Source organism: Vipera berus (assembly GCF_964194415.1).
Source record: "Vipera berus genome assembly, chromosome: 5".
NCBI lineage: Eukaryota > Metazoa > Chordata > Lepidosauria > Squamata > Viperidae > Vipera > Vipera berus.
Genome location: NC_138207.1, coordinates 3,522,642 through 3,535,323, shown reverse-complemented (window position 1 = coordinate 3,535,323; position 12,682 = coordinate 3,522,642). Strand labels below are relative to the sequence as shown.

The following is a 12,682-nucleotide window of genomic DNA, read 5'->3' as shown; positions in this document are numbered from 1 at the left end:
TGGGGGGGGGGGAAGAGAGAGATATTACTTTCAAGCGGGTTAAATGAAGAAACGAAACGTTGATTCAGCTGAAGACCATTAGAGCCTGAAGCCTTGTCAAGGACATCAGAAAAGGGTGTGGATTTGAAGCGGATGGTTCCCATAACAAAGTGGACCTGATATGAATTACGTAAGAGGTTGGGGCTCTGGCTGGGAAAATTATTGCTTAAATCTACGAATTGGTGTGGGAACCTTAGAGTTAAGTTTTACTTCGACATAACCACGCGGTGTATTCAATAAGCGGCAAGATTTTTGGAAACGGAGTGAGCCTGGGGTTCTCTTTGGATTCTTGAGCTGCATGTTGACATCTGGTTTTCAGCAAAACTGGGCCACAGCCAATTATGAGTTGCTGAACGACCGCTGCGCTTATTTTACGACTGCCATCTTTGCTTAATGACCGTCTCAGAAAGGTTGCAAATGCCAGTCAGTCACACGAGTTACCCGTTTCACGACCGTCACAACGTACAACACTAGTAGGCAGGCTCCGGGGACTACCGCTGCGTACCTTCCCTGCCATTTTTCTTCACAACAACCCTGTAAGATAGGTTGGGCCTGCCCAAAGTCCTCCTGGGACTGGAGAGGGATTACAACTGCTGTTTCAACACTTTGCCCACTATCCCACCCTGGTTAATGAGCTGAGGGGGAGCGCTCTGGCCCAAGATCCCTCAGAGAGCTTCCGTGGCTGCACCCCACCCACCCCGAGAACTTGGTCCCCTCCTTCTGTTCCGACATCTTCGCTGCTACACCACCCCAACCTTTTTTTCTTTTTGAGCTTCTCTTCTTCGTTCATAGCGACACTGGGCATTTGATTTTCTAGCAAGAAAGGAGAATATTTGTAGCTCAGGGCTGAAATGAGGGGTCTCTGATGCTCTTTGAGCTTGGTGGGGTTTTTTCATGCAGATGTTTCATGACCCAAACTAGGGAACATCATCAGTGCTAGAAAGGAGTGATTTTGGGGAGGGGGGAGGAAAGAGGAGGAGGAGGAGGAGGAGGAGGAGGAGGAGGAGGAGGAGGAGGAGGAAAGAGGAGGACGACAACAACAACTATGGGGGTTTTGGTGCTCTCTGAGCTTGGTTGTTTTCTAGCAGACGTTTCATGACCCAAACTAGGAAACATCATCAGTGCTGGAAGAGAATGGGTTTCTGGAGGTGGGGGTGAGAGGAGGGAGGGAGAGGGAGGAGGAGGAGGAGGAAGAGGAGGAGGAGGAGGAGGACGACGACTGTGGGGTCCTTGGTGCTCTCTGAGCTTGGTTGTTTTCTAGCAGACGCTTCATGACCCAAACTAGGAAACATCATCAGTGCTAGAAGAGAATGGGTTTGTGGAGGTGGGGGTGAGAGGAGGGAGGGAGAGGGAGGAGGAGGACTGTGGGGTCCTTGGTGCTCCCCGAGCTTGGTTGTTTTCTTGCAGACGTTTCATGACCCAAACTAGGGAACCTCATCAGTGCAAACCCCCCCCTCCCCTTCACCTTCTAGCACTGATGACGTTCCCTAGTTCAGTCATGAAACGTCTGCAAGAAAACCACCCAGCTCGGGGAGCACCAAGGAGCCCTCCTTAAATCTCCTGAATGGTTTTGTGATTTCAGAGCTTTGTTTCCCGCTTTTCATTTGCAGGATGAGGGAAGAGAGCCTTGTGCCAAGCCTCAGCAGCCCAAGGAACGCCACGCGGCCTGGCCTAAGGGCCCGCTCGGCCTGCATTAGGCGTGGGGGGGGGGCGGGTTCCACGTACGTCGTTGCTGGCGTTCTTCAGCTGGTTGAGCAGGTAGTCAATGATGTCGCCTCCATGGTTGGCGTGGATGAGCCCCAAGGCATAGAGGCCGCCCCCTTCCTGATAGGCAGAGCCCGGAGACGTGTCCTTGGGCAGGTACGTGGCCATCAGCTGAAGAGCTTCCTTCTCGTGACCCTAGGAAGCCACCAGAACAGAAGGGAAGGTCGGTGAAAAACCTCCCTCTTTCTTCTCCTTCCACCACCTTTTTTATAAAAATAATCTCTTTTTCCTGCCCTGAAAATTGCTACTTTGCTGGATAGGGCTTTTAAGAGAGGAATTTCCCCCACCCCCACCCCTCCAATTGGGCAACCTTAGAAATCCAGGAAGCCGTTACGCCAGTTTAAATGCATACATAGTCCTCGAGTTACAACGCTTCGTTTAGTGACCTTTCAACGTAACGACGGCACTGGGGGGAAAAAATGGCCTTAGGACCGTTTGTCGCCCTTACGGCCTTGGTCGCGTCCCCACCATCGTGTGGTCCAAATTCGGACACTTGGCCACTGACTCGCACTTGTGACCGTTGGGGTGTCCCAAGGTCATGCAATTCCCCTTTTGCGACCGTTTGACAATCAATGGGGAAGCCAGATCCACTTAACAACCGTCTTATGAACGTGTCAAACACAGAGATTCACGTAACAGCGACAGCAAGAGAGTATCCACTCGCTTAACAAATGTCTCACTTAACAGAAATCTGGGGCTCACTTGTGGTCATAATTCAAGGACTACCTGTAAATTAACACTGTTCAGGCCTGTTGCGTTGTTTAGTTAACTAAGCTGAACTCTTGGGAGAAAAAGGAATGTATTTAAAGGTACCATTTCTGTTATAAGTGGAGGATCCTCTTTAAATGCTCACACCAGGGGTCTTCAAAGTTGGCCCCTTCATGACTTGCGGACTTCAACTCCCAGAACTCCTCAGCCAGCGTGGGGAAACTATGGCCCCTTCATGACTTGCGGACTTCAACTCCCAGAACTCCTCAGCCAGCGTGGGGAAACTATGGCCCCTTCATGACTTGCGGACTTCAACTCCCAGAATTCCTCAGCCAGCGTGGGGGAACTATGGCCCCTTCATGACTTGCGGACTTCAACTCCCAGAATTCCTCAGCCAGCGTGGGGGAACTATGGCCCTTTCATGACTTGCAGACTTCAACTCCCAGAATTCCTTAGCCAGCGTTCCTGGCTGAGGAATTCTGGGAGTTGGAGTCCCCAAGTCATAAAAGAGCCAAGTTTGAAGACCCCCGGCTTACACCCTGTAACCACATGCTTTCTCCTAACAATCACATCTGGCCTGTTCAAAACTTTTGTCTTTCGTTCTCCCGGGATGAGATATAAATGTACTCGCGCGTGGACATGTAAAAATTTCTTCCCACGATATGTATGTATATGTTAAGTTCCCAAAGAGCCTTGGTGGAGCAGTGGGCTAATGCCTCCTTAAGTAACACCAGCTGCCTGCAATTAGTGCAGGTTCGAGTCCCACCAGGCTCAAGGTTGACTCAGCCTTCCATCCTTCCGAGGTAGGTAAAATGAGGACCCAGATTGTTGGGGGCAATAAGCTGACTTTGTAATAATGCCGCTTGGGGGGGGGGGGAGCCCTAATAAGCAGGCATATATATAGAATGAAGGCTATTGCTAAGCACATTGATTTGTGCTTCTTAGATTGTAAGCCGCCCTGAGTCTTCGGAGAAGGGCGGGGTATAAATGGGATATAAAAAAAAAATTATGAAGGGGTGTGCCAGGAACCCAAAGTGTACGATACCCTAATTACGTGTCATGTGAGAAAGCTCTCCTGTCCGCCTAATAACTCGGCTCGTCCTTTGTCTGAAAAGTAAGTCAGAATTGCAATCTGGAGACAGGGGACGTCAATCATTCATGATCAGTGAGGGGACCAGAGAGGATGAAAAAAAAAATCAAATCCAGTGTAACAACAACAAAATGGTCTTATTACCTTATGAATGACACCAAGGCTGGCCGTAGCGGTAAACTTGGCCCAGTTGGTAGCCCTTGCAAGCCATTCCAAATTATCTCTGCGGAAAGAAGATGGAAAATTAAATCCGGGTTGCTTAAGCAGTGGTTAAGAATGTAGCACAGCAGGCTGATTCTGCCCACTGCCAGGAGTTCAAACCTGACCGGCTCAAGGTTGACTCAGCCTTCTGTCCTTCCCAGGTCAGTAAAATGAGGACCCAGATTGTTGGGGGGGGCATCATCCGTCTGTCCGTCCATCCATCCATCCATCCATCCCTCCCTCTCCTCCCTCTCTTCTGTGGTGGCACAATGGTCAGGATGCAGCATTGCCGGCTGACTCTGCCCACTGCCAGCAGTTCGATCCTGACCGGCTCAAGGTTGACTCAGCCTTCCGTCCTTCCCAGGTCGGTAAAATGAGGATCCAGATTGTTGGGGGGGGGGGAATCATCCGTCTGTCCGTCCATCCCTCCCTCTCCTCCCTCTCTTCTGTGGTGGCACAATGGTCAGTATGCAGCATTGCCGGTTGACTCTGCCCACTGCCAGCAGTTCGATCCTGACAGGGTTCAAGGTGACTCAGCCTTCCGTCCTTCCAAGGTCGGTAAAAAGAGGAGCCAGATTGTTGGGGGAGGCAAGGGGCTGACTCTGCCAACTGCTCAGAGAGGGCTGTAAAGCACTGGGAAGCGGTACATAAGTCTAAGTCAGGGGTGTCAATCTGCCAGCCCACAGGCCAGATGCATCACGCCGAAACCACGCCCACGACAGCTCTGGCAATGGGGAAAAAGTCACGATACGTCACGTCACGTGACGTGGTGAGTTTGACGACACCCACCCCCCCGGTCGAAGTGCTATTGCTGTTACAACTGAGGCCAAAGGGACCTCAATTTATCTCTTTGGCTTCGCTCGTTTTTTGGCTCTGAACTACTCAACGATCAAAACGCAAAGCAAGATGCAACCAACCTCTTGCTAGTGGCTGGAATCCTATACAACACACAGCAAAGAGTCCGAATGCAAAATTGTGCTAAAAGTCTTATCCAAGCATCAGGACTGCGCTGAGTCAGGCAACTGTACGAGTGTATACAGGCTGATCTGACCCATGCACCCTACAGAAGGCTGGTCCTAGTCCACGTGCAAAGTGCACACTTCCTTCCCCGCCAGCCTATTGCCCATCGGTCAAAGAGACATTATTCTGCCCCGCTGTGTGGTTGTTACCTGAGGAACTGGTCGCTGGTTGTTCCACAATGCATGAAGGAGTTTGCGATGACTGTGGCGGTATGACACACAGAATTCCGCACCGCATCCTGGAGAAAAGAGGAGAGCAGAAGGTCAGAACAACACAAAGGACGCCACGGAGGCTGGCAAAATATCATTTGTGGCGCAGGGCTGGGTCTGTCTTGAATCTTGGGAAGCTGAACGAAGGGATTTCAAAAAAAGAGAAAATGGTGGGAATTTCGGAGACATCCTTCATTTTGAAAACTGTAAATTCAGGATTTCCCTGTGACTGGGCTAAAACGGTCTGTTTCCATTACTGCACAGTATCATAGCCCAAAGGGGCTTTTTTTCAGGAGGCAACTGGACATCCTTGCTTTTTCTTTGAAGACGTTTCGCTTCCCCTCCCAGAAGCTCCTTCAGCTCTGACTGGAGTGTGGAGTGAAAGGATTTATACTCCTTTTAGACAGCTGGTCATTTGCATCCTTTTAGAAGGTCGTTGAGGCCACTTGGAGGTTTATCTGTGTCCTCAGGGTCACCTGAGTGGTGCAAATGGGTGTGGAGCCTTCCTGGAACCGCTGAAAGGACTCTGTTGTAGACCGGAGATAGATGTTGAGGGAGGGCTGTTCAATTTTGACACAGACGACCTCCCGCTGGCCTCAACGGCTCTCTAAAAAAATGCAAATGACCAGCTGTCTGCAAGGAGTATAAAATCCTTCCACTCCCCACTCTCCAGTCAACGCTGCAAATATTGACATGTTTTTGCACTGACAATATAAGAGGCAGCCTTTTGCTTTAACTGTTTGGCTTTGAATCACTAAAGCGCGGGAGGAATTCAACCTGGATGTTTTGAGAAGATAAGAGCACACTTCAGAAGGGAAGTGAAACTTCCTGCGTTAAACTAATTGGTGAATGTGATTCATGATGGGTAATTAAAGGAGGGAGATTCGGTATGATATGATGGGTTAAGGGGAGGAGAATTCAGATTCTGGCATCCATCCATGAGTGCCGATGCTCCGTTCTCATTGTTATAGACTTTTTTGGAATAAACAATCATGCAGAGTTCTTTGATCTTTCTCATTAATCGGAACCACGACACATCTTCAAAGAAAAAGAAGGAAGTCCAGCTGCCTCGTGAAAAAGCACCTGGGGCATAACTATAACCTGGATGGCTAAGAATTGCCAGCATCATATTTTATGCTAAAAATGTTCTGCTGGGAAAAATTCAATTAAAAAATAGGGAATGGTTCTTCTAAGAAAAAAATGGATATATTTGGACATATTGAGCATCAAGATCAGTACTGTTCAACTTTGGCAACTTTAAGGTTCGTGGACTTTTAACTGCCAGAATTCCCCAGCCAGCCATGACATTGCAGGTTAATTCCTCTCCACATGCTGGCTGGGGAATTCTGGGAATCGAAGTCCACGCATCTTAAAGCTGCCAAAGTTGAGCAACACGGATCAACCTACCACAAAGCAGCCTTACTTTTATGTTGGATGGAGCAGACAATTCCCACCATCCTTAGATTCCACCTTTGAGGAATTAACCCTCAATCTTGGCCACTTGCAAATAGACTTGAGCAAAAATGGGAGCACCTATTTCTAAGGAGAACACTGTAAGGATTTAAACCAGACTGATTTCAGAATAAAACCAGAAGTTAGTCCCCACGCAAAGTCCAAGGTCCAAATAACTACGTCAGCTACGTGCTTGGGCTTCGCTTCTCCCAAACGCCTGAGATTCTCATGTTAAGCAAAGCTGTGGGAAAGTTGGACTCAATGGGAGGTGTGAAGAACATCAGCTCAAAACATTCTCTAGTTTCCTGGGGAAATCTAGTCACCTGGGAGCCAAAAAAAAAATGATATTGGGTCACCTCATTCACTTGGAAATGTTTCGACTTCCTTCCCGAGGACTCTCTAAAATAATTTTCTCCAAAGGAAGAATTTTTGGCCACCATTCAACTTGCTCTATGCATGCAGGATGATATGGCTGTAGACCACATGAACTGCCAACGTCCCTGGGGAATACATCTCAATACTGCCTGTCAGCGTGTCTTTGAATTTTCATCATGTAAAAAGAGGTTGTTACGGTCTACATTTGAAATACATCACTGGGAAGAAGAAAAGTAGAGAATGAAAAAGAATCCTCGAGGTTTTCTTGCGGATGGTTCCTCACCAAACTAGGCAACATCATCTACGCTGGCATCTTCAACCTTTTGCAAGTCTCTCAAGGTGCGTTGTTCAGCCGTTCAGGAGAGCCACTCATACACACAGAGGCCTTACCTTAGTGTTTTTTAGAATCATGAGGTCCGTGTTGTTGTTTCGTATTAAAAACTGCAGGTGCAATTCAATGGCCATTTCCCCGCTTAAAATCTTGATCATTTTTGGAATCTGGTCTTTTGTTCCTGGATTCTACATACGGGTTAAGGAACACACAAAGAGATTATTGTTATTTATCTCATTTATCTGCTGGGCTTCAACATCCCTCCAGCCTTCACAGACTCAAGAGTGGCTTTCATATCCGTTTCTTTTAAAATAAGATTAGCGAGCCAACTGGCGAATCTGTGCCAGGAACAATTAAGAAAATCAGCTGAAAAACAGACCACCACACTTCAAGAGGGAACACTTCAAGACAACGGCAGAAGAGAGCCGTAACTCAGGACCAAACTGTGGGGTCCTTGATGCTCTCGGAGCCTGGTCTGATTTCTTGCGGACGTTTCACTGCCAAGCGAGGTAACATCATCAGTGCTAGAAGGGGGGGGGTTTGCAGAGAGTAGCAGCAGCAGCAGCAGGAGGAGGAGGAGGAAGAGGACTATGGGGTCTTTTGTACTCTCTGAGCTTGGTTTGTTTTCTTGCAGGCCTTTCATTACCCAACTAGGCAACATCATCAGTGCTAGAAGGGATGAGGTTTGCGGAGTGGGGAGGAGGAGGAGGAGAAGGAGGAGGAAAAAGGGAAATGACTGTGGGGTCCTTGGTGCCCTCTGAGCTGGGTTATTTTCTTGCAGAAGTTTCATTACCCAACTAGGGAACATCATCAGTGCTAGAAGGGATGAGGTTTGTGGAGTGGGGAGGAGGAGGAGGAGGAGGAGGAGGAGGAGGAGGAGGAGGAGGAGGAAGAGGAGGAAAAAGGGAAATGACTGTGGGGTCCTTGGTGCCCTCTGAGCTGGGTTATTTTCTTGCAGACGTTTCATTACCCAACTAGGGAACATCATCAGTGCTAGAAGGGAAGAGGTTTGCGGAGTGAGGAGGAGGAGGAGGAGGAGGAGGAGGAGGAGGAGGAGGAGGAGGAGGAGGAAAAAAGGGAAAGGACTGTGGGGTCCTTGGTACTCTCTGAGCTTGCTTCTTTCCTTGCAGACATTTCATTACCCAACTAGGCAACACCATCAGTGCCGGAAGGGAGTGGGATTTGCAGGTTGGAGAAGGAAGAGTGTGGGATCCTCGGGGCTCCCTGAGGTCAGTTTGTTTTCTTGCTCATGAACAAACCAGGTAAGGTAACATCGTCAGAGCTAGCAACAGCGATGTTATTTAGTTTGGTAATGAAACGGCTGCCAGAAAACCCCAAGCTCAGAGGGCACCGGGGACCCCTCACCTCAAGACCCCCACACCTCTGTCCCAAAGGGCCGCTGTAAAGAGCACCTCTGGATGGCCCTTCTGAAGCTCAGATCGGGGGCGGGGGGGGGGGAAGAAGGGGATTCAAAGAGGCTCCCTGAGTAAAAGGCGTCTGACCTTACTAGATGACCGAGGCAGTCGGAAGAACGTGGAATCAAAGATTAGCAACTACAGTTTTACAGCCGTGGCTGTTCTGTTCCAGCCTACGACCGGCCCTGTTTGTGTGTCAGGGGCAACCCCTTTTTCCTTTTTACACTCAATAAGCTGGAAAAAAACCCAACCCAAATTTATTTACAGTTCAAACAAAAAAGCAACAGAGTATTTCCTTCAAGAAATGAATCAAAATATCAAACCAGAGTCAACAAACAAGAGCTAAACAGAAGTAGCCAGAACAGACCAGGATTCCCTTAGAATATTCTCCAAACGGTTGCCTTCAGCAACCAGCCCCGCCCACACCTTCCCCTTGTTATTATCAGTCCCAAGGCGTGGCTTCTCACTGCCTTCTCCTCCTCTCAATGAGTTGCCTCATTGCCTTTCTCTGTTCTGCTCTGCTGGATTGCCTTCTGCTTCTGGCGTCTCTGAACAGATTCAGCTGTGACTCCTCTGAGTCCAACCCCTCCTCCTCACACAGCTGAGCCTCATGAGGAACATGACGGGAGGGGCCAGGCTGAGTGTCCTGCAGTGCATCAGAGCCTCTCTCTGACACCAAAGGCTCTCCAAACCCCTCCTCCTCCTCCTCCTCAGATTCATTGGACTCAGCTGCTGGGAGCACAGACTTGACACTGAAACACAACAGTGGGGTGTTGTCTGTACTCAGCCAATGGCGGGTTATTCAACACATACAGGCAGTTCTCAACATCCAACGACTTATTTAGCAACAGCACAGAACAAAAACTGATTTCTGACCAGTCCTTGCACTTACAACCATCTCAGCATCCCCATTGGTCACGCGATCAAAATCCACATGCTTGCTCGGAAACTGGCATGTACTTATGACAGGTGCTGCACCCCGGGGCAACCTGGATTGCTGTTTGAGACCTTCCTAGCCAGCTTTTGACAAGCACGCTCAGTGGGGGAAAGGCCGATCGGCTTAGCAGCTTTGCAAAAAGGTACTAAAAGTGGGGGTGACCCACCGGCTTTCGTCCCCCTTGCAATTGTCAGTCTAGCGCTAGCTGCGGTTTAACACGATGTGTGGAAAGCTGGCTGAGAGAACCAGTGGGGCAGTAGGTTTTCTGTAGTGGCACTTACTGACTGAGCTGCCTTCACCGTGGCAACCGGGCTGCCCGTCTTCTCTTCGGTCTCCATCAGCTCTCTGAAAAACAAAAAAACTCTTTTCTCACACCGTTGCCCTTCTCCAAGATGCTTCTAGGACAGGGCTTTTCAACCAGTGGCACGGGTACCACCGGTGGTACATTGGCACCTGGCAGGTGGTACGCGACCATCCTAGAAAAGTGGTAGCGGGGGAGGGGAATGAGCTGAACCGGGGGCAGCACCGCACAAGCCTGAGCGAGAGACGGCTGGAGCTGCAGGGCTGTCGGGGCTCAGCGGAAGCGCCAGGATCAGCACCAGGATCCAGCTGGAGCTCAGCACTGATCCTGGCGCTTCTGAGCCCAGAAGAAGCGCTGATCAGCTGGAATGTTGCAGCATCTCCAGGGTCTTGTGATTTACATCCAGATGCTTCGCAACTGATTCGTATTTATGATGGTCACAGTGTCCCAGGGACATGTGAAGTGACCAAAACCTGCTGCAACCACCCAGCGGAGGGGGGGAAAATAAAAACCAAACACCCCCCCACCCCACCCCCACTGCCAATCCTCAGCAGAAATGCTTACAACAATGAAAACCTCGGAGAGGAGGAAGAGCGCCGCTGGGCGGGTAGGCAGGTGTCTTGCTTGGCTGTGGCTTGGGGGGGTTCAGTCCCATTGTAACTTCAAACAGTCACTAAGCGAACTGTTGTAAGTCGAGGACTACCTGTACTTTAACAATTTCCCCCCCCCCTTTTTTTTTGGTCATCAGGTTTTTGACACCTTGCTGGGCGACTGGTGGTACTCGGATGTTGCCATAACCGAAAAGCGGTACAATTTTTTTAAAATTTATTTAGATTTATATACCGCCCTTTCCCGAAGGACTCAGGGCGGTTTACAGGGTATTTAAAAGAAAATCAATACAAAAGTTAAAACAAATTAAAAAAGATTAAATGAAACCCTGAGAAAAAATAAAAACCCAGTTAAAATTAAAAATTAAAAAATCCTCAGCCTGGGCCAGAGAGCTCGAAGAGCCAGGTCTTCAGGTCCCGGAGGAATGAACGGAGGTCGGGGGCAGTCCTCAGCTCCACGGGCAGCTGGTTCCAAAGGGCAGGCGCCCCCACTGAGAAGGCCCTACCCCTGGGTGTTACCCGCCGGCAATCTTTAACCGGCGGCACCCTGAGAAGACCCTCCCTGTGGGAGCGCACTGGACGAAGGGAGCTTGATGCTGGCAGCAGGTGTTCCCTCAAATATCCCGGACCCAAGCCATTTAGGGCTTTATAGGTCATCACCAGCACCTTGAATCTCACCCGGAGGGCAACCGGAAGCCAATGCAGCTCGCGGAGTAGAGGTGTTACATGGGAGTATCGGGAGACCCCCATCACGACTCGCGCGGCCGCATTCTGCACCAACTGAAGCCTCCGGGTGGTCCTCAAGGGCAGCCCCATGTAGAGAGCGTTGCAGTAGTCTAAACGGGAGGTCACGAGCGCATGTGTGACTGTGCGTAGCGCATCTCGGTCCAGGTAGGGTCGCAACTGGCGCACCAGGCGAACCTGGGCAAAAGCCCCCCTGGTCACGGCTCCTATATGATCTTCAAAATTGAGCCGCGAATCCAGGAGGATGCCCAAGTTGCGAGCCCTATCAACGGGGGGTAACACCTCACCCCCCATCATTAGAGATGGAATAGTCTGGTTGACCCGAGATGCCGGTATGCACAGCCACTCAGTCTTGGCAGGATTGAGACGAAGCCTGTTTCTCCCCATCCGGACCCGGACCGCTTCCAGGCAACGGGACATCACGGCGAGGGCATCGCTGGGTTGGTTTGGGGTGGAGAAAAAAAGTTGGGTATCATCAGCGTACTGATGATACCCCACCCCGAAACCACGAATGATCTTGCCCAGCGGCTTCATATAGATGTTGAACAGGAGGGGCGAGAGAACCGACCCGAGGAACTCCACAAACGAGAGGCCTCGGGGCGGACCTCTGTCCTCCCGTCAACACCGACTGTGAGTGGCCCAGGAGATAGGAGGAGAACCACTGCAAAACAGTGCCTCCCACTCCCAACCCCCTGAGACGCCGCAGTAGGATACCATGGTCGATGGTACCGAAAGCCGCTGAGAGATCTAATGGGTGAAAAGGTTGAAAAGCCCTGGATTAGGAGGCAAAAGGTTTTCTGTTGTTAGTTGCGAAGTCGTGTCCGACCCATCACAACCCCACGGACAACGTTCCTCCAGGCCTTCCTGTCCTGTACCATCTTCTGGAGTCCATTTAAGCTCACGCCTACTGCTTCAGTGACTCCATCCAGCCACCTCATTCGCTGTCGTCCCCTTCTTCTCTTGCCCTCAACCTTTCCCAGCATGAGGCTCTTCTCCAGTGAGTCCTTCCTTCTCATTAGGTGGCCAAAGGATTTGAGTTTCAACTTCAGGATCTGGCCTTCTAAAGAGCAGTCGGGGTTGATCTCCTCTAGGACTGACTGGTTTGATCACCTTGCAGTCCAAGGGACTCGCAGGAGTCTTCTCCAGCACCATAGCTCAAAGGCCTCAATTCTTTGGCACTCAGCCTTTCTTATGGTCCAACTTTCACTGCCGTAAGGCAAAAGGTATGGAGCCCTAAACCTTTTATCAGCCCCCCACTTGAAGGAACAAGCATTCCTGTTTTCCTACCTACTCAGCTTGAGTAGGGGGTTGGACTAGAAGACCTCCAGGGTCCCTTCCAACTGGCCTATTCTATTACTACAGGCGATTTCTGTCAACGCACTTAAGGATGAGCAACAACAACAAAAAAGCCCCCACCAAAAAAAATGGGCTCCCCAACGGCATTTTGAACTATTAAACCAAGAGATTGTGCTGGCTATAATAACCTGG

At 50.0% G+C, this 12,682-nt stretch overlaps 1 protein-coding gene across 1 annotated transcript in view; it reads right to left on the bottom strand.

Moving 5' to 3' along the window:
- PSMD1 (proteasome 26S subunit, non-ATPase 1) overlaps nt 1-12,682 on the bottom strand; it is a gene marked incomplete at its 3' end in the record, with an annotated part of 137,063 nt that overhangs the window by 104,051 nt on the left and 20,330 nt on the right. Inside the window, exons 8-12 of the mRNA XM_081329967.1 lie at nt 9,823-9,886; nt 7,249-7,377; nt 4,972-5,060; nt 3,746-3,824; nt 1,765-1,938 (exon numbers count right to left, since the gene is read on the bottom strand). Coding sequence (XP_081186093.1) covers nt 1,765-1,938; nt 3,746-3,824; nt 4,972-5,060; nt 7,249-7,377; nt 9,823-9,886 — 535 coding nt within the window. The remainder of the gene's footprint in view (nt 1-1,764; nt 1,939-3,745; nt 3,825-4,971; nt 5,061-7,248; nt 7,378-9,822; nt 9,887-12,682) is intronic.